The sequence below is a fragment of the Danio aesculapii genome, chromosome 24 (genome assembly GCF_903798145.1).
Source record: "Danio aesculapii chromosome 24, fDanAes4.1, whole genome shotgun sequence".
Lineage (NCBI taxonomy): Eukaryota > Metazoa > Chordata > Actinopteri > Cypriniformes > Danionidae > Danio > Danio aesculapii.
This window is the reverse complement of record NC_079458.1, coordinates 35,329,032-35,352,475: the sequence shown is the minus strand read 5'-3', so window position 1 is coordinate 35,352,475 and position 23,444 is coordinate 35,329,032. Positions and strand designations below refer to the sequence as shown.

General features: G+C 36.8%; 1 protein-coding gene across 3 annotated transcripts in view; it reads right to left on the bottom strand.

The window, feature by feature from the left end:
• The window catches only part of LOC130218758 (rho GTPase-activating protein 21), a 142,257-nt gene that overhangs the window by 52,904 nt on the left and 65,909 nt on the right, over positions 1-23,444 (bottom strand). Inside the window, exons 1-3 of one of the 3 annotated variants that reach the window (XM_056451015.1) lie at positions 22,029-22,437; positions 13,031-13,216; positions 10,019-10,040 (exon numbers count right to left, since the gene is read on the bottom strand). In XM_056451015.1, coding sequence (XP_056306990.1) covers positions 10,019-10,040; positions 13,031-13,216; positions 22,029-22,310 — 490 coding nt within the window. In that variant the 5' untranslated portion in view covers positions 22,311-22,437. Of the gene's footprint in view, positions 1-10,018; positions 10,041-13,030; positions 13,217-22,028; positions 22,438-23,444 lie in introns of those variants that run through there. The other 2 variants (XM_056451016.1, XM_056451017.1) reach the window with 2 other exon arrangements.

The window sequence follows — 23,444 nt, the reverse complement described above, 5'->3', positions numbered from 1 at the left end:
CATGCTATTTGATTTGAAATCTAGCACAAATATAAAGCCAAAGGCCATTGAGCCACTGTGCACAATCCACCAAACATCTTATTAAAAAACTGCATAAGCTGTCACTATTGTTTAATATACAACAAAACAACAAGGCAATACATCAATCCATCACAAACATTATTGTAGTGACCAGTTATGTCCAGCTTTGGCTTATAGTCAGTCAGTTTTGTCAACACCAATACCAACACCTAGAACTATTCTACCAGAGCATATATATCAGCCAATATTTGGTCTCACTACACCAGTCCTGCACTCCACAGATATACACATTTGCTGTCAACTCAGCTCAGTTGCACAGTGGGGTATCACAATACTTCTCTGGTGCAGTTTATTGTGCAGTACTAAATTGTGCTGTGTTATATGATGATATTGTATGGATAACATTTTTAAAAAGTCTATAGTTTCATGTGAATTTTAGTTTATTATTTTGCAAAATATGGCAAAGGTGTTCCAAAATACATAGCTTGTGTTATTGTTGTTACATTATTTGAATACAACACACTTTTAATCCAGAGGCATCAGGCAAAACATAAAATAAATAAATACATTTATAAATTTATAAATGTGGACACGTTTTTTTATCCATAGCACATCTGCACAATTTGACTGGATAAAATAAAAATAAAAACATATTCAATAAATATAGATATAAAAATTAATGTTAAAAATATAATAATAAATTATAAATAAATAATAAATAAATTAAATTAAATAATTTCATCAAAACCCAAACATTTATGTGCTCTTTTCTATTAGGAATTACAAAGTACGCATAAAGTATATTGCAATAAAAAATACAAGTATAATGTAATTCTATTCCAAACACACTTTAAAATGAATAACTTATCGTTTTTCTCACTTGAAATTTGACATCACAAAAGCATCCGCTAAACAAATGAATGTTTAATGTAAAACCATAACAATCAGATTCAGAAAAACAGGAGATCGAGGAGAGCAGCAAAGCTTTTGTCTGACTGCAGCCAAAAGCACATTGATTTTTGGGAACCCAGAGAGCTCTCTTATTTATAAGCCTTCTCCATATCTATTGCAGTCAGGGAGCGCTGGTGTAATAAAGCAGCGGAGACTCTAGGGTCCGTTTCTGGAGATCATCCAAACCCAGTCCGGACCCTGAGCGTAAAGGTGGGGTTTTACTGCTCCTCCAAGAATCATGAGGAATTCTATTTGCTTGTGCTATTGCTCCCATCCCTGTCCTCATGGACGCCACCCAAAACATTGGCAAGAAAATAGAATGAAATGAAATATCTCTGGCATGTGTTTTCACAGAAAAGCAAAACAAATATTTGAACAGATGTTGACTTTTTTTTGTTTTCACCAGAGCAATCTCTCAAAAGTCTTCACTGTGAATGAACTGTGACTGTTGATATGAAATGTTTATTTGTTTGCATTGTTTTAAAGGGGCAATCATGTTAATTGTGAAATTAAGGCAACTCGCTCTTTAAGATCTTAAAACTCAGGGTTTCTGGTAGTACCCAGAATAGCTAAGTCGAGTAAAGGAGGTCGAGCCTTCTCATATAAGCTCCTAAACTCTGGAATAGCCTTCCTGATAACGTCCGAGGCTCAGACACACTCTCCCAAATCAAAACTCGATTAAAGACCTATCTGTTTAGTAAAGCATACACTCAGTGCACCACTTAGCGGGCTTCCACACAGGTTCTACATCTTGTTTATATACACTATGAACAGCAGCTACGCTAATTATTTTCTTTATTCTCCATTTCCACCTGGGGATACTCTTCCCGAGGCCCTCAGACTATGCAGAGTCACTGATTCGACCCAAGACCAATGACGAGATGATCCCAAGGTTTCCATATCTTGGACCAGGCCGTATCCTGAGCAGCTACTGTGGTGGTCATGGAGGAGTGGAGAACATGAGACTGATTCCTGTGACGCTCCAGAGACAGACGAGTCTTCGCTGAGGCCAGCTTCCAGCCTCCGCCGCTGAGACTGCAGCTCTGCACAAGACGTTTGGCCAGCGGAGAAATTAAAATGATCGTGCCCAACTGAGTCTGGTTTCTCTCAAGGTTTTTTTTTCTTCACTTTCGCCAATTAGTGAAGTTTTTTTCCCCTCTCCGCTGTCGCCACTGGCTTGCATGGTTTAGGATCTATAGAGCTGCGCATCGTTGGATTTGCTCTTCAGTGTTTGGACTCTCAGTAGTGATTATTAAACCATACTGAACTGAGCTAAACTGAACTGAACTTAAACACTAAAAACTGAACTACACTGCTCCAATTTACTATGACCTTTTATGTGAAGCTGCTTTGACACAATCTACATTGTATAAGCGCTATACAAATAAAGGTGAATTGAATTGAATTGAACATGCTAAATCTAAACTTACGAAGAGAAACTGCCACACAATGTGGAATCCTTGTGGGATTTTAATTTAAGATCAGATTCTAAACTTCAAGCTTTATTCAACCATATTTGTTACCGTAGATCACAAAAGCTTAAATAAAAAGTCTTATGTAGCAAGCACATTGCAAAATCGGAAAGTCCACTAAAGGAGGTCAAGCATTCTCATATATGGCTCCTACACTCTGGAACAGCCTTCCTGATAATGTCCAAGGCTCAGCCACACTCTCTCAGCTCAAAACTAGATTAAAGACCTATATTTTTAGTAAAGCATACACACAATGACCCACATAACTGTAGGATGTGTGAGTGTGCTCCAAGCAGGTGAGTGGGCTTGACAAACCACCTGAAGGATACACATCTCCCCTGTCGTTCGGTCAAAACCCGAAATACTGCCAAACTGCAAAGGTTGGGTTCTTTTTCGAGACCAGGTCACTTGGTGCGCGACTCGACATCTTACCTCACCTCTCTCTCTCTCCTCCACACTGTCCAGTGATGACAATCACGCATATGCATTTTTAGGCATTAAATAAATAATATTTAATACTTGTCTCTTATATAAGTGCATTGTTTTTTTATGACAGTATAACGGTATTGAAACTGACACCGTTGCTATTTTTAGATTTTGCGGTATACCATATTACCGCATTACCGCCCAAGCCTATTGTACGGTACTTAGGGCTGCTATCTTGTGGGCTGTTGTTTTTGAATTTGAGGATGGGTAGGCTAGATGGTTGTGGTAGATTGAGGGTTCTTGTGTCCTCTTAATACAAGTTTAAAAAAAAAAACGTATCTTTGGTTGAATTTTTATCATACAACTTTTATTCTGATGATTTTGAATCTTGTACCTAAAAAAATCCCAATTTAGAAAGAAAAAAAACTTAAACTAATACTGAAACTAATAAAAACTAAACTAAAACTGCAATTTCAAAATATAAAAACTAATAAAAACTAGTAAATCTGCCTCTAAAAACTAATTAAACTGAATTTGAAAACAAAAAGTCAAAAATCTAAAACTGTTATAACCTTGTTGTAAGGAAATGTCAGAAAATATGAGCGTACATACTTCCAGTATCACCTTCACTTGACATAACTCCTGTTCATATGAAATACTCCTGTTTCCTAGCAGCTTTGAGCTTACAGTTCCTGTTACTATGACAACAAAAATGTCAAATCACCAATAATCAAATCCAGCTGAGCAATCCACGTATGAAGAACGAACACAATGCCTCTAATGCAAAGTCTGCTACTATTTTCCCCTCAAAATCGAGATTTGCCATTTTAACAATAAACAATTAAATGGAAAACATGGCAAACACTACATTCCAATGAACTGACAAGGCCTGAAAGATCACCTTGTAGTCCTCGGCTAAACACCCTACACATTCAATGACAGGAACTGAGTGAATAAATATATCCAGTGCTTTATAGCACTGAGGAAAAAAAAACAACAACTAACAAACACACAAACATTGTGTCATTCTTTCAAACCCCTTTTAAAAAGGCTGCAAGAGCACTGAAGTCATAAAGCTGTTTATACTCAGTTCAAATTGGGCTACATCCAACCATTCCACCCAGATTGTCTGCACGTGGGGAGCAGATCTCCATCCACACACACACACACACACAAACACACAGAGACATGCCTGTGGCTCGTTCTGCATATACGTCAGACAAATAAACATCCTAATTACTCTAAGGAAACATCTAGTCCTATGCAATGATAAGAAGCAAAAGAGGAAGAAAACATCCTATTTTGTCTACGACACGACGAGAAAACCCAGAGAACATTTCTCAGATATACAGTCTCTCTATATGTCAGTTCAATTAGATTTATATACTGTATACAGGTGAAGTCAGAATTATTAGCCCCCCTGAATTATTAGCCCCGTTTATTTTTTCCCCCAATTTCTGTTTAACAGACAGAAGATTTTTTTCAACACATTTCTAAACATAATAGTTTTAATAACTCATCTCTAATATCTGATTTATTTTATCTTTGCCATGATGACAGTAAATAATATTTTACTAGATATTATTCAAGACACTTCTATACAGCTTAAAGAGACATTTAAAGGGCTTAACTAGGATGGTTTGTACAGTAGACTATCGAAAACAAATATAGCTTAAAGGGGCTAATAATTTTCACCTTTAAATGGCTTTTAAAAAATTAAGAACTGCTTTTATTCTAGCCGAAATAAAACAAATAAGACTTTCTCCAGAAGATAAAATATTACCAGAAATACTGTGAAAATTTCCTTGCTCTGTTAAACATTACTCGGGAAATATAAAAAAAATAAATAAAAAATTCAATGGGGGGCTAATAATTCTGACTTCAACTGTACAGTGTATTCATTATTACTACAGCTAGTGTATTATACAAAACAGATGACAAAACTGCAGTGTGAACTACACCATAATATTATGTTTACACACATGGTTTTGTTATCTTGGTTCTTCTTTTTTCTTTCTTTTTTTCTGTGTGTGTGTACTTGTGATGGCAATTCTTTTAAATAAGAAAATACATTTTTATTTAATCACCATTTAATCTTATTGTTGTCTCTAATAAACAACTGCATTACTAAAAGAAGCATATTATGTGTCTTACAGCAAAACCACTATGTTAAATCACATTTAAAATCCAGTATATCATGTACACCCTTTTGGGGTCATTTAGAACCAAGCAATCCAGCAGTAATGTATAGAAGGGATACAGCTCTGGCCGGAAGTTAACAAGAATTATTTACATTATTTCAACAATAAAATTACTGTACACAACCATAATGACTGTTTTTACATTACTTTGAAGGGTAGGTTTAAGGTTGGGGTGGAGGTAGATGTTAATAGTAAAATTAATGGGTAATTTAATAGATAAAACAAATCATTCTTGTCATAATTACTGTTTTTATATTACTATGAGAGGTAGGATTAGGATTGGACATTAACAAAATATTATCATTATCATAAAAGGGGTGTCGCGGTGGCGCAGTGGGTAGCGCTGTCGCCTCACAGTAAGAATGTTGCTGGTTTGAGCCTTGGCTGAGTAAGTTGCCATTTCTGTGTGTAGTTTGCATGTTCTCCCTGTGTTTGCGTAGGTTTCCACCGGGTGCTCCGGTTTCCCCCACAAGTCCAAAGATAGAGGTGTAGGTGAATTGGGTAAGCTAAATTGTCTGTAGTGTATGAGTGTGAATGAGAGTGTGTGGGTGCTCTTATGCTGGATAAATTGGCGGTTCATTCCGCTGTGGCGACCCCTGATTAAATAAAGCGACCAAGCTGAAAAGAAAATGAATGAATGAATGAATTATCATTATAATGGCATTACTATGAACGGTAGGTTTAGGGTTGGGGTGGGGGTAAAAATGTATAAAATACAATTAATGGGTAATATAATCAATAACATATGTAATTCAGGTTATAATGACTGTTTTTACATTACTGTGTAGGGTAGGTTTTGGGACGGAGTGGGAGTAGATGTATTAAATGGGTAATATAATAAATAAAATAAACAATATTCTTTAACTTCTAGCAACTACCCAATCCAGAAATATTGTAGCATCGACCCAGAACACACTCTGAGGTCTTAAGAATAGTCCTGCCCTTCATCTGAGTAAAGTCACGTGGTCACGCTACACTTTTTGGCCCATAGACTTCCATTTATATGTATGCAAATGTGACAGATCGGTGGTGCAAGATTGAAATGTTGCTAAATTCCAAAGTTTGATGAAATTCAAACTCTGACCTGTAAAATGGAATCACTTGATTACGTGAGGCCAACGGATTGTGTCCTCTCTGTAGAGAAATTTTAAATATGAAGCAATCGCTCGCTTTAATAAAAGTCACCATGAAACAGTAGGTAACATTGTCCTTTTTTCTTATATTGTAAAGTACATCAATTTCAAACGGTCCTGAAGTTATAAAAAATGTAGGCCGGTGCATGATTTCGTTCTTTGGGAACCAATTGGATCAACACAGGCTCATTGTGAATACATACCTCGTTGATATTTCTGGAGAGAGTGAATTATGTAGCCAGAGCTATGTATGGCTGCATTTTGCCTTTAAAACGAACACTATGGGGTGCCATGACGCCACCAATGGCTTCTGTTGCTTTTCGATCTACCAGCTGACCGCTTACCTCCATGCGGAGAGCTTTTCCGCTGTGACCAGTTTGCCCAGTGGCTCGCCTCATAAGTCAGTGGACCTTAGATGCAGAGAGGAGTTGCTCAATTGGTCAGTCAGTCGACAGCGGCCTCTGGTGGATTTACGCGAGAAGAGCAGGCGCAAATTGCACTCGTGAAAGAAATTTGAAATCTGTAAAAGCTTACACAGAAGACTCGCGAAAACAAAAACTGCAAAAAAAAAAAAAAACGTACCTCCTGGGACATATTTCGCACTCTCCAGTATATATAGAGGTATGTATCCATAATGAGCCTGGGTTATTGACAAATGGATGAAGGCAGAACAGAAATTAGACACGCCCATGATAGCCCCACCCAAAAGACATTCCATGTGACCAGAGGTGAAGAAAAGTCATTTTGAGGAGGGAGAGAAGGTTATGATATTTGATAAAAGATTATGAGGGCAAATTAATTTGTACACAATAATAAAGTGCACAGATACATCATTTATTACAAGCACTACTATACACAAATATAACAATAAGAAGAGTACATTTTGATTTCATTCTGACTTGAGTGTCTAATCATGTTCTTATTTTTTTCCCGCCCCTTTTCTGCAGCACCGTTTGACTGAATTTGGCATGCTCAAACTCTAGTGTGACCACAGCTTAATAAAAGCTGCCAACTGAAGGCGTGTGTTACACATACGGGCAGCATTTTCTTAACACTACAATAAATCTGTGCTAGTCTGTGTGAGTTTCAGGTTACACACCCCCGTCCACACTCTCTGGAATGCACCACTTAGGAACGCTTACCAGAAATTTTCTGCTTCTCAATTTCCTACAGGAAATGCTCTTTAACAAATCTGTCAGTGAAAGGCTGATCAATTCACTACAGTCATCCCAGGGAACATCCCTACACAGAAGCCAGTAGAAAGGTGATACTAATAGGTCTTAGTGCTCTTGCTGTAGGTGCCTTGATTTACATTTTCGCATGCTGAAATTAGTTTAACTGTGAATTAAAGTTGACTCTAATCAAATTCACAATAGCAGGTATTAGATGTCAATATCTAACCAAGCAATTTCACAGACACACTCATTGCGAGCATGCAGGACTCTCCGTTATGACAACATGGGGCAGGGAAAAATGCTAAATATCTGTGTGTGTATGTGTGTAAGGGAGTGTGTACGCATTAAAAATGATGAATTTGTGCAGTGGATGAAAGCCAGAGCAGCTTTTCCTGCTGTCATGATGGGTTTTATAAGACGTGACTCGGATGTGAATGAAGTGAAGTCTGACAAACATTCCAGAAAAGCAGGAGGAGAGAGAGACCAGACTGAACCAAATCAAAGAGATGCATAAACTTCACTATCAAAATATTTACTGCCAGTTGTTCAATTGGTGGATTTTGATCCAACAATTAAGTTTTACAGCATTTTTAAATTTGTGATTAAAGCAACCACGTGATGCTGGAAGTGGACAACAAAAGTCGGGCATGTCATATTTTAGAAATGACCAGGCCCACTCTTATGTAAAGAAAGAAAAGCTGGATTAAAAACCCAGCAAAAGGATAAACAGCTAATTATGTCATGTTAACACTAAAAATACCAGACGTGAGGAATAGCTGTAATTAGGGCTGCAAGATAACCGGAAAAATTATAATTACAATTATTTTGCTCAAAATATTAATCACGATTAATAATGACGATAATTCCTTTGTATATATAATATAATTTTATATAATTTAACATAATATAATATAATATAATATAATATAATATATTATAATATAATATAATATAATATAATATAATATAATATAATATAATATAATTTTATATATTATAATTTAATTTAATTTAATAATATTTTATATTATATTATATTATATTATATTATATTATATTATATTATATTATATTATATTATATTATATTATATTATATTATATTATATTATATGGTGACGCAGTGGCGCAGTAGGTAGTGCTGTCGCCTCAGCCAGAAGGTCGCTGGTTCGAGCCTCGGCTGGGTTAGTTGGCGTTTCTGTGTGGAGTTTGCATGTTCTCCCTGCGTTTGCGTGGGTTTCCTCTGGCTGCTCTGGTTTCCCCCACAGTCCAAAGACATGTGGTACAGGTGAATTGGGTAGGCTAAATTGTCCATAGTGTATGTATGTGTGTGAATGAGAGTGTATGGGTTTCCCAGTGATGGGTTGTGGCTGGTAGTACATCTGCTGCATAAAACAAATGCTGGATAAGTTGGTGGTTCATTCTGCTGTGGCGATCCCAGATTAATAAAGGGACTAAGCCGAAAAGAAAATGAATGAATATATATATATATATATATATATATATATATATATATATATATATATATATATATATATATATATATATATATATATATATATATATATATATTCATATATTCTTATTAAACTTCACAGCCACAAAAGTAAAAAAAACACAACTTGTATTAAATTTGAGCGGGATTAGATACTAAGAATCCAATACTTGTTATATAATTTACATTTTGATTCCTCTTGTCCAATTTCTGCATGCACAATTTTTTTACTCGCTACTCTGCCAGGAATTTCAATAGCTGGAGAGCACCTTCAATAATAATCTAAACATTTGTTTAGAGATGGACCGCAAGATGTGCTCAAAAGAGTGGCTACATGTGGTGAAGAACGATGGCAAATCTAATTATTGTTTAATTATTGATTATGTGTAATTATTAATGAGAAATTTTCCAAAAATATGTGTCAAAATAACACTTGTCACTAAAATCATTCCATTTGCTGAAACACAGAGAATATTGTGGGCAAATTAACACTCAAAATCACCCAAAAGTAGATAAAAGCATCCCCAACAGCACACAAGTTTTCTGCTGAAAGAAAGAAACTAAACAAAACTGCATGTTCCACTACATTGTATGATTTGTGACTTCACAAACTGTCATGGCACTCGTCTGCAGTAACCAAACACCAGCCCACAGCTGATCAACCGCCAGAGCACGCTGCACAGCCAGCTGGGAGTTTTCCTGCCCCGGGCGCGAGCATTAAAGATTCCCTGCTATTCACATGGTGTAAGGTCAGACAGAGGCCACTGAAGATAACACTTCATTCTTATGACAGGCGCAGCACATACAGACCTGAGAGTTCTGAGAATCTCCCATCTATTTTTATAAAGCATGAACTTCTACAAAAAAAAAGGTCTGCACCAAGATCATTAATAACAAGGCTACTTCTAAAGGGATTCTCTTCTGTTGGCTACATGTTCATGTAATGTCTCATATACAGTTGATGTCAAAATGATTAGCCCTCCTGTTCAACTTTAGTGTTGTCATATACGTCTTGAATGGTCTTAAGGTGAGAAAAAAGTGATCTATTCCAGAGCTTTGCAGACTCTGAATTGATCAAATCAGTTCAGTCCAAGGCCTTAGAAAAAGAAAGTGGAAAGATAGTGGATGAAGGCAGGTAAACTCACCTCTGCTGATATTGTCTTCATCCTGAAAGAGAGAGAACAAGAAAGCGTTTAAATTCAGATATTTCAAAAAACAGCAGTTTTGTGGGATTGGAATCATGTTACATTTAAAGTGTAATCCTAGCAGCGCACACACACACACGCACACACACGCACGCACGCACGCACGCACGCACGCACGCACGCGCACGCACACGCACGCACGCACGCACGCACGCACGCACGCACACACACACACACACACACACACTAGAACTATAGAGCGGTAGATAAATAAATATGAATGTAAACACATGTTAAAGTCTAAAATTCTTGTAACAATGTTAATGGTCTATGGCAGTGCCACTTTAGAAATAGAGACTTATCAGTAGGCCCACATGGAATCTGCGCACGCAGATTTCCGCAGATTTGTAACCCATCATTGAGACTATTTCTTTACCTGTGTAAAAGTGTGTACATTTTTATTTATTTATGTGTACATTTTTATTTATTATTTATTAAGTTTTTAAATTAATTTCTGTAATATCATTGTCCTATTTAATAACCTGGTCCCATTTATTAATCATTCATTAGTCCCTTTATTAATCTGGGGATGCCACAGCGGAATGAACCGCCAACTTATCCAGCATATGTTTTATGCAGCGGATGACCTTCCAGCCGCAACCCATCACTGGGAAACACATACACACTCATTCACACACATATACACTACGGACAATTTAGCCTACCCAATTCACCTGTGCCACATGTCTTTGGACTGTGGGGGAAACCAGAGCACCTAGAGGAAACCCACGTGAACGCAGGGAGAACATGCAATCTCCACACAGAAACGCCAACTGACCCAGCCGAGGCTCAAACCAGCGACCTTCTTGCTGTGAGGCAACAGCTCTACCTACTGCACCACTGCGTCGCCCATCATTGTGATATAATAATAGTAATATTAAATGTCTTTCAGTATATATATATATATATATTATACAAGAGACTTGCTTTGTTTAACAAATAAGTGGATCTAGTTGAATTTGCATTGTAAACATTCAAAAAAAGGTCGCCAACATATAGCACCATGGTCCTCATGGCGACTCAAGTTCGATTCCTGGCTCGAGGTCCTTTGCCGACCCTTCCCCTCTCTCTGCTCCCAATACTTTCCTGTCTGTAACCTCCACTATCCTATTCAAATTAAAGGTGAAAGACACCTAAAACATTCTTAAAAATATATATAATATAAAAAAAGTTTTTAGTTACGATACTCCCAAAGTCATTCCGCATAAATCCACAGATTTTTCACAAAATTCTCAACAGAAATAGCAAAAAATGTCCGCAGATTCTGTCTGGCCCTACTTATCAGTGTCCATCCACAGACCACACACAGTCCATTCTGTTCCATGCTGCAAACTACACACAAAAAATGACAAACATAAAGGAGAAAAACACTGGATCCGATCTGATTGTCTGGATTTGCACAACTGTTGTATATTAGATTGCACAGATTTACCCAGAAAAATAGCAATAAACACTTGCAAGGAAGATCTAATCACAGAATTTGCCAAAGATACAGACATCAAATATTCAGGATTTAGCTTAAGACTCAGGCCCCATTTACACTGATGCGTTTTAGTTTTAAAACAGCATTTTAGATTGAAAACCATCCACGTCAATCCAAACATACTGAAACATTATACTGCAATAAATGTATTGTTCATTGTTTGTTCCTGTTAGTGAGTAACTAATACAACCTTATTGTTATCTATAACCAAACAACTTGTCATGAAGCGGTTCACTTGTGATGAGAAAGCGATCCATCCCAACGTCATGTTATTTTTTATTAAAAAATAACAATATTTGTTTTATTAATGCTTGACAGATATTTGAACGGATTTCAGAACAGCTGTCAAAAAACAAAGACCGGATTTTTGCTCAAAAATGTCAATGAAATCACAGTAAGTACATGGAGCTGCTGTTCATTCCCTCCGATGGAAGAATTACATGAATCATGGAACATAAACAGGTGTGCTTTTATATGAGTTTTAGTTTGTTCAACACATTTTCATTTATTTAGAAACATCACCTTGTAAAAAGCTAATTAAAGCCTGTTTTGGAACAAGTTAAACAATCTAAAGGTGTGAAAATGGCCTAAAAGGTGCCCTATATTGACAATCTAGGTATACAGAGGCATAGTAAAATAATAAAAGATCAGTTTATGGAAATGGGCATACTGTGAGCCCCAGACACCACTGTTTCCTCTTTTTCATGTAAATTCCACGAGTGTAAAACCCCAGTGGACAACAGGCCAATCAGAAGACAAAACAAACTGTGATGAGACTCACAGGCCATGCCCTCTGCATTTACATGTAAGCCTAATTTGGGTCATTCATCCGGACCTAACGAACAGCCATGTGATCAAGCTCTGTGCTCATAAAAAAAGCTCTGAGATCATTGATATGCATAATAGTTTTAATGACTCATTTCTAATAACTGATTTATTTTATCTCTGTCATGATGACAGTAAATATTATTTGACTAGATATTTTTCAAGACACTAGTATTCAGCTTAAAGTGAAATTTAAAGGCTTAACTTGGTTAATTAGGCAAGTTAGGGTAATTAGGCAAGTCATTCTATAACGATGGTTTGTTCTGTTCACTATCGAAAAAAATATAGCTTAATTGGACTAATAATATTGACCTTAAAATGGTTTAAAAAAATCAAAAGCTGCTTTTATTCCAGCCGAAATAAAACAAATAAGACTTTCTCCAGAAGAAAAAATATTATAGGAAATACTGTGAAAAACTCCTTGCTTTGATGAACATCATTTGGGAAATATTTATAAAAGAAAACGGTTAATAATTGTGACTTTAACTGTAGATAATGTCTATGTGTACATGAAGTGTATGTGTTTTCCTCGAAGATGAAGTGGCAAAGTCTCTCGTTGTGAATTACAGTAGACATAAACTGATCAACTGATCTGATCAAGTCATTGATCTGGCTGTGTGGATGTGGATTTGCTGTGTACTGACCTTGAGAGAGGACTGCACGGCTGACTCTGGTGGATAAACGATGAAGTGACGGAGCGTGAAGCCGAAGCCGTGAGAGGTGCGGCGGAGGTGTAAAGTTTTAGGGCCTGGCCATGAGAAGGGCTCCTCTTCAGCGGCAGGAGACAGAGCTGATGCCTCACTGCGCTCACAACCATCCTTGTGTTTGGCCTGAGAAGAGAACAAAACAACTCATTAGTTATTCAGATTCACTATTTTTATTCCAGAGGGAATACTTTAAATATATTCAATATGAACAATACTTGCACAGCATTTATTAATCATAGTTCATCTTGCCTGTAATGACACAGCATTAATTAACTTTCTACATATATACATGCCATACCAAGCCATAAAATAAAATAATTGAAGTTCCACCTTCATTAGTTTACTATTCTGAAAGTACAGTATGTTACTACACTTTAATACTGTTCATTTGTTTCACCTATGATGGAATGCACTCATATCATACTGGTACTCTACTACATGTACTTCCCATATGTTGTATAATACTGGTGTTTATAAAAAAAATGTAGTAGATCTCTAAACAAACATTCTTAACATTTGACCAAATACAGACATGGCACCCAGTAAAAGCAAAAAAAAAAAAAAAAAAAAACGGAAAAGCTCCCTATTGCACAAAGCACTCTCTGTCCCAAAGCAGCAGCAACAGATTTGCCTTTTTAACCTGGTACATTCAGTCTCCTGCTGTTCTAAATGATTTTCTCATGCGCTGAACTTTATTATTATGAACTGAACTGAACATGATGTGAAGATAAACTAGTTCTTATGAACAAACCATGAGACCCAAAACACAAGCTACAACTGAGGAAGTTCACCAAAGTTCACTAAAGCAGAGGTGATTTCTCCATCACTAGAGTCAAAACAGCAGCAATAAAATATGACAGTTCAAGCTGACAAACTTGAAGGTAGGCTACTGATTTAAAAAAAAAAAAGAGATTTTGATGAAATTTAACTCAATATGTGTGTGACTATGCACTGTATTAGCGTAATTAGCTTAGCATCATTAGCATTAGCTTGAATGCATCATTAGCTTAACAACATGCTAACATCAGGCTACAGAGCAGGGTTTTTTGTAATAGTGCCAATAAACTTAGCAGTTCCTGCAGCACAAACACAGCTCTGTAATCCAGCTCTGTTGTTGTACCATGTGGAGTTCTTCCTTCTTGTTTTGGTCACATGGTACTATGACATTTTTCTACCCTGTAAAAGGTTATCTAAAATGTTGGTTTCAGCGCATTGACAACAGTGATACTTACCGAAGTGATACTTTTGCGGATTTACCTAAACCCATTGACATGTGGATAGGGCCTTGTACTTCAATTGTGAAAATTTAACCAAAGTTAGTTTGAGACTTTTCATTAAAGTTGGAATGAAATTTAAATTTATTCTTCCTATTGTTATATGTATATGCAATTAATTTGCCCTCATAATCTTTAATTAAATACAGTGGGGGAAATAAGTATTGAACATGTCTTGTCTTTTCCTGGGGATAATATTTCTAAAGGAGTGGTTGACAAGGATTTGGACCTGATTTTAATTAATAATAATAAAAAAAAAAAACAAAAAAAAAAGAATTAGTTATTTGTAATAATAATGACATTACACAAGGAGAAAGTACTGAACTACTGAAATGTATTTAATATTATAAAGACAAGGCGATGGTGATGGCAGCTTAAAGATGCCTCTCATATGGAGAATGTGTTTTGGATCATGGTCTTGCTGAAATGTCCACTCTGATTTCATCTTCATCATCCTGATAACGTAGATGTTGGACTGAAGCAGCTGATATAAATTTACAATGACGAAGGGCAGAGGGTTGCTGAACTACTGAGAGATTTCAGCTGCTGTCTGAGCTTTCCATGTCTTTCTACACCTCCCTTTCGTCATGTGTTCAATACTTTTTCCCAGCATCATTTTATTTTATTATGCATAACTTAATTTGTAAACTAATTAGATTTGTTTTCTTTGCATATTTGGATTTCTTTGGTTGTTACCAACATCCGGGAGAAAATATAAAGTCAACAGCACCATTCTGAAAAAATGGTGATGCACTTACTTAATACAATACTTATTTTCCCTGCTGTATCATAATCTTTCCTACCCCTTGAAATGACTTTTCTTTACTTCTGGTCACATGAAATGCCCTTAGGGCAGGGCTATCAGGGCATGTCTCATTTTTTTCCCTGCCTTTATCCATTCGTTAATCTTTCTTCATTTCGTTAGAAACGCACATTCCAACGATCCAATTTGTTCCCAAAGGACAAAATAATGCACCTGCCTTATTTTCTTCTTCTTCACATTTTAGGACCGTAAAAAAAAGTAAATAAAAAAGAAAATTGATAACAGATCTAATAAAAACAAAATGTTCTTAATCTGAATGGCAATACATGTTCACTTGGCCATTTATGCTATTAGTTATACACTTAAATGTCTTTTTCATATCTTTTCAAAGCCATGCTTCCTGAACGCATGAACATGAACATAACATTCACAATTCTGTAATAATTACAATACCAAACTTTTAAAAAAATAAGGTAAAAGGTGTGTTTGTTGACGTTTGCCTGCCATTCTCTGTGTGAACCACATCCGTGAGCAGAGAATGGCACATGGCGTTATCCTTTCTGTGCAAACAGGGTGCTCATCATAATGTTCGGACAGAATGTTTTAATTGGACAAACTTTTCTTCACCCTACACCTTCCAAAGAATATTAAAATACATACAATTGCACCACTTCATTTAATGACAGCTATCAGGATGTGAAGAGACGTTCAACCCGCATAACAAAAACGGTTTTGTTAAAAACACCTATTGCACCTTTAAGTTTCATTACACATACATAAATATATACAGTTGTAGTCAAAATTATTAGTCCTGTGCTTTTTTTCTTTTTCAAATATTTCCTAAATTATGTTTTACAGAGGAACGAATTTTTTACAGTATTTCCTATAATATTTTTTCTTCTGGAGAAAGTCTTATTTGTTTTATTTTGGCTGAAATAAAAGCAGTTTTTCATTTTTTTTTAACTATTTTCATTCTCAATATTACAGCTTTTCTCAATCACTTTGGTGCATTTCACACAACACTATTTACATTTGCACAACAGTTAATGCATTTCTCAAAACAACTACAAAACCTAGTTGATAACCTGCAAAAGCGTGTCACTTGCTCTAAATGGATAGCTCATTCCTCAAAAGCAAGTATTGATGTCAATGAAAGTGTCAGAGTCATCAAGATGAAAAGTCCTGACACCATTGTTTATGAACAAGATAGTCAAATGGCTTTGTCCTGTTTTCATTAGGTTTACTCTCAAATTTTTTTCCAATGCAATGAAATCAAATTTTAACTTCCTGAAAATGCTCAAGACAGCACTATATACTATTAGCACAGCTATTTGAAAACTACAGTATAGTTAGACATCACTGTATTTAGTGAGGTATCTGAGTACAAGACGCTGAATATGTATGTTTCACATTTTTAAAGCATTTGCTCTTTGCGATTCTAATTTATTCACAGCATTGTGCAAAAGAATAAGCACACCCTTATTTACAAAAAACATAAACTTCCTTCGGGTAGAGCTGTGCACAACTGTAAACAATAACACGGTACATATTGGAACTGAACCTACAACATACACAGGTCTGTAAATCATTCATAAAATTGTTTAATTTAGATGACATTTTCAGGGAAAAAAAAGATTTAAATTTTTTTTTAAATTAGCTTGACAGATTTTTGACAGCTAGTTCAACATTTTTGTATGTAATGACTCAAGTAATGAAATGAAGACTATTAGTTTTATATGGAATGACTATTCAGCATTCACAAGTTAATTTTGACTGACATGACATAAGCAAATGATAATGTTATAAAACAGCAGAGAGTTGTATGAAAGCAGTTGATGCACGTCCAAAAGCATTTGCAATTTGTTGGAAGGAATGAGAAACTGCTGCTATGATGTGCACAAATGAATAATTGTTTTGAGAAATGCATTAACTGTTGTGCGAATGTAAATAGTGTTGTGAGTAATGCACCAAAACCTCTGAGAAAGACTGTATTAGCCCCCTTCAGCATTTTTTTTTTCAATTATCTACAGAACAAACCATTGCAACCTGCCTAATTAACCTGGTTAAGCCCTTAGATGTCACTTTAAGCTGGATACTAGTATATTGAAAAATATATAACAGAATAATATGTACTGTCATCATGGCAAAGATAAAATAAATCAGCTATTACAAATGAGTTATTTAAACTGTTATGTTTAGAAATGCCCTCCGTTAAACAGAAATTGGAGAAAAATATACAGGGGGGCTAATAATTCACGTAGGGGGGCTAATAATTCTGACTTCAACTGTATATTTTTGTTGACTTACTTTATTACCAAATTATTGCGATTTAACTGTGACAACCCACAGGAATCCTCCATGTTTGTGTTCTCTATCATGTCAGTCACTCATATGTTAACTAAAAAAACAATGGGTTTCTCTTAAGGGGCGAAAGGTACTGAAACAGAGCATCCTGTGAGTGTTTGTAAAGCATCGCTGACATGATTCTACACATCTCAAATATCTGCCTTGACAATGACCATCCCACTCTGAAAACACTCTGACTCGACACATTTCTCTCCTATGACCAATAACCAGCACATATGTACATGCCATGACCGTCACAACACAGTCATATCAGTGGCGGGAAGAAGTGGGATGTCAAACTATAGCATCTGGCCTGGTGATGTCAGTTCGGCCCCCTGCATCCTCGAAGGAAACGTGTGTTATTTGCATTATGAAATAATAGCAGCAGAATCCCATTCCGCCACAGGGTGTGTGTCTGTGGTGGGCTCTGACAACATCGCACTGACTCTGGGTCACCCTGACTGCCAAACAGACCAGACTGTGGTCTCGCGCCGCAGGAGATGGATGTATTATAAGGAAATAGATGTATTTTAGCTTGTGGCTGGGCTCAGGTACAGACAGCTGTGGAAGTCTCTAGAGTCAGGGCTGGGCTTTTACATAACCGAGGCTGAACATGACATCACCGGGGATTAAATCAATTACATTTAGGGTTGGATAGAGTCCACTGCAAACTCTCATGATTAGAAATGAGTAGAGAAGCTGGGAATGGCATACTATTAGTCCAATAATATCGTGCATAGATTGCTCAATTTCAGATTTTTAGGTTATACTTGTTTAAAAAATTGACTTTTCTGTTTAAAAAAAAAATTGATCACACTGTCAATAGATACATACACTGTGAAAACATAGATAGATTGCCTAATTTCAGATTTTTAGATTATACTTGTTTAGAAGATGGACTTATTACTCTTTAAAATGGAGATCATTTGTTGAATTTAAAATACATGTAGTTCATGTGACAACAACATAGTAGGAAATTGAAACAATTTTAAACAAATTTATAACAGTAATATTACATTTAGAACATTCCACTTGACATTTAGTGTAAATATATACTTTAATGATATTTTCATGTTGCCATATTCTAAAACTTGTACATACAGAAGTCGGAATTATTAGCCCACCTAAATTATTATTAATTTTTTCCACAATTTCTGTTTAACGGAGATAATTTTTTAAACATATTTCTACACATAATAGTTTTAATAACTCATTTCTAACAACTGATTTATTTTATCTTTGCCATGATGACAGTAAATAATATTTGACTAGATATTTTTCAAGACTTCTATTCAGCTTAAAGTGGCATTTAAAGGCTTAACTAGGTTAATTAGGTAAACTAGGCATGCAGGTTAGGGTAATTAGACAAGTTATTGTATAATGATTGCTTGTTCTGTATAGACTATTGAAAAAATATAGCTTAAAAGGGCTAATAATTTGACCTTAAAATGTCTTTTATTCTAGCCGAAAAAAAATAAATAAGACTTTCTCCAGAAGAAAAAATATTATAGGACATACTGTGAAAATGTCCTTGCTCTGGACATGATCATTTGGGAAATATTTTAAAAAATATATATATATATATATCAAAGGGGGGTAATAATTCAAACCTTAAAGTTTGCTTTGATTGTTCAGCATTTACACTTTACCATTGTTCACACTTTGTAATTATTTATTTATTAGGTTTAAAAGTCTCTTTAACGCTTTTGTTTATTTTATTATAAGACCTAAGAGACGAGATTTATTTATTTTTTTTTATATTAAAACTATTTGCCTTAGTAATGTCGGTAAATTAAAGTGGTTAAATAAATTAAAAATCCTAATAATACTAAATGGATTGTAAAAAATATGTATATTATTTATACCGAATGATAAGAAAGATATTGAGATAATTATTCTTCTGTATTGCCCAGCCCTAACTTAAAAGACCCTTTATTTCTTTAATTTATTATGCAAATGCATTTTGAAGCCCATTACACAAGCCCTCTTTTTTTAGAACCTCTGGCATCATAATGTATAATCATATCCCTGTATATAGACTCTCTTTCCACTTTTCCTCTCCTCAACCTGCAAGCGCTACCTTGAACCATAAACTTGGTTTTCCAAAAACAACCACTATAACATTGCAACTTTCTTTTGCTTTCATTTTTTATTTCCCTACCATTAGGCAGTCATAGTCTTTGAGGCGGGCACGCAACCCTGTTTCCAATGCTAAATTTAACCTGTTAAATTATACAGTTGGAAAAAGCTTTCCTCTGAATGGTGGAAAATCCAGGAGAAGTCAATGACTGCTCTGTGTAGACCTCGTTCACACCAAAAAACCTGCGTCATACAAACCATCCAGTCCATTAAAGAGCATGAATAATATACACAATCCCATTGGACACTGGTTATATTCAAGAGCCAATCACATGCTCTGTTTTCAAAACCATGTGTATTTTTGATGTACTAGTCAGATATTGCTCAACCCTCCAATCTTATTTGTTTGTCCAGAAAGCAATGTGATTAAACTGAGACTTTCGGAGAAGTCACCTGTTTTGCATTGCCCCCCCTTTGCAAAAGACCACAAAAAACGTACATTCATTAAAGATCCAAAGAAGGTCTCAGACTTACCAAGGTACCAAAACCTGATCCCTAATTTCAACAAATGAAAGACAATGCACGGTTTGTATACTATTCTGATTGATTTTAAACTTAAATTCCCCAACTGTCAGCAATTGTCTTAGCTGCAGTTATTTTGAGAAACATCTTAGACAATTTTAAGGGTTAGGTCACCCAAAAATGAATATTTACTCACTATTTACTCACCCTCAAGTGGTTCCAAACCTAATTTATTCGTATTCGTATTCAGGGGTCGCCACAACGCAATGAACCTCCAACTTATCCACAGCCATATCCATATCACCCTGCAGCCCAAGACTGGTTACTCACTGAAGCTAAGAAGGGCTGAGCCTGGCCAGTACCTGGACGGGAGACCACATGGGAAAACTAGGTTGCTGTTGGAAGTGATGTTAGTAAGGCCAGCAGGGGGGACTCAACCTGTGGTCTGTGTGAGTTCTAATGCCCAAGTGAAAGGGAACAGTATAATGTCAGTGAGTGTCGTCTTTCAGATAAGTCGTTATCCTGAGGTCCTGACTCTCTGTGGTCATTAAAAATCCCAATTGGCAGGGGTATAACCCCGGTGTCCTGGCCAAATTCCCTCCATCAGTCCTGAACGAACATGGCCTCCCAATTGTTATCCCCATCTACCGAATTGGCTCTATCACTGTCTTTCCACTTCACCTATAGCTGGTGTGTGGTGAGCGCACTGGCACTATTGTCCTAGTCCAAATGGATGCTGGGGATGTGGTGGTGTGGAGAGACCCATCCTCGTTATTTTGAAGTGCTTGGCCATGTTTAATGCATCGGATGCCTTTCCAGCCGCAACCCAGCAGTGGGAAACACCCATACACTCTCTCATTGGCACACATACACTATGGTCAATTTAGCCCAGTCAATTCACCTATAGCGCATGTCTTTGGAGTGTGGGAAATCAAAGCACCCGAAGGAAACCCACACCAGCATGGGAAGAACACGCCAACTGGCCCAGCCAGGGCTCGAACAAGCAACCTTCTTGCTGTGATGTGACGGTGCCACGTTGCCACCATGCCACCCGATTCCAAACCTTTACAAGCTTGTTTATTCTGTTAAAGAAGATCAAATCAAATTCTGTGGTGACAGGTTTCCATATTCCCTCAAAATATCATCTTTTGTGTTCAACCAGAGAAAAAAAGTCAAACAGGTTTGGAAATAAGAGAGTAAATGATGACAGACCTTTCACTTTTGGGTGAACTATCATTTTTTATGGTTTAATGGAACTATAACTGAATAATTATTGTGAAATGCAACATTCAATTAAGCTGAAATTGAATATTAAAAAATGAAATCCATTTCATTGATGTTTCCTCAGATATGAAAGCAACCTCTAAAAGCAATAACATTAGCTTGATGTTATCATGACGAAATGCACAAATATTCATGTGCGTCTTGTAGTTATGGCAAGCGTGAGTCACTCTTTGACCACAGTGGAGCTCAGAAACAACTTGCTCAAACACACACACAATTTTCCAAACATAAAAACATAGTCTTAGTTACTTTTTGTTTTTCAGATAAAACCAAATGTCCGCAATGTTTTTGGTTAAAGATGTGAGCAATTACCCAATCAAAAATCCATTCAATCCCAAGGTCCATGTTTTGGGGCCGTTGCTTACATAGGAACAATACATGAAACGTGAAACCAGGGCACGTACACGCACAGTCGTCTTGCTGTGAAAAATATGTTACATGCCGGATCAATGTAGGAGACCTAACCAACCACCCTAGACGTTAATGACGCACAAAGCATTCCTGAGAGCCATCTCCTCACCCCCCGCCACAGTCCCGCGTAACTCAATACACCACTGGGAGCCTCTGCCAATATGAAAACCCTCCATCCAGCTGCAGCATCGGACTGTCACAATGAACTCATCTTCACCTCTAGAGTTGAACCAACTTCAGATCCACTGATTCTTACCCAAGACCGCATGCAGTTCCTCTGGGATGTCTTCTTAGGGCTTCTCCAAGAGACGCCCTTCTGGGACTCCCGGAGCCCTAGTTCCACATCTCCCCAGTATGCCCTGGCCAGGAGCTGAAACCAAAGGCAGGAGGTGTCCGATAAACAGCCGTCCACCCCTTTCAGACAATCCCAAGGACAGTCTCCTATCGTACAGGTGCATCCCGCCACATCCATCTGATCTGAGCTGTCCTTCCCAGGTAGAACGCAGCCGGCACACACCCCATTCCTCTGAGTGAGCATGGCAAAAGCCCGCTGGTCCCTGCTCCGACTGCTTTCCTCTGCTGATCTTCTGATGATGTGATTCTTTCTTGCTCTTTTTGCGATCCCTCCCTCCCTCTCTCTTGCTCTCTCTTTCGGAGTGGGAAGGCAGAGTGCACATGCATGAGGTTTCCATTGAGACACGGAGCACGTCAGGGAGAGAGTGAAGCAGGGAAAGAGACTGTCAGAGTGCAAACTGTACCAAAAGCACACACATGTCTGGCTGAACTGGACAACTTCTCACTTTCCGTGATCCTTGATTTCCAAAAACTCAATTGACTGCTTAGTAAGACTTACATACACAATGATTGATGTACATTCAATCTCAATTCATAGACCAATGATTAGAATTGATATGATTTACAAGGCCACAGTATTAGCCAGAGTTGGTGGTTGGCTGCTTTGAGTTGGCTCGGTAAACAAACAACTAGAAACTGAACAGCACACCCTAGCAACGATGTATCAATGGACTAAAAATCAAGCAATTCTTTTGGAGTTTCCAGCACACACTTTCAGGATAGAATCCAGCCGGCCACTGAACAGTTTCAATCTGCCATTCTGATCTCATAATAGGTGGGTGAGCTCAGAGACTCCACCTTCTTTGACAGGGAAATCTTTTCAGGTTCATTCTTCACTCAGTCTATTGAGGCCAGGCACAAGTAAACACACTAGAAACACAAACACTGTTTTACTCATTCATAATACTGATTAACAATCAAATGTTGTCTTGCTGGTGTAAACAAAACAAGTTCTCTATGATCAGATAATTCTTATCTCAATAAGGTACAGTATTATTATTATATTTTTGTTGTTGTCTTGTGATAGTGAAGAAAGTATGCACTACATATTTACACATTCAAATATAGTAACAGCTCCCAGCATAATGGGCAGTATCAGAAATTTTACTAACAGCATGTCACTGCTCAGGTATTCCCAACCACGGTTCTGATAATGAAATGATAATGGACCTACCTAATTGTAATCTGAGTGTAGTACAAGCCAAATTACTTAATTATACATGGGGTTATTAAGGACTAGGGTTGGTAATGAGAACCACTGAAATATAAAATGAAAAGTGGTCATGAAAAACTAAAATTCACCTCCCTCAGTATTACA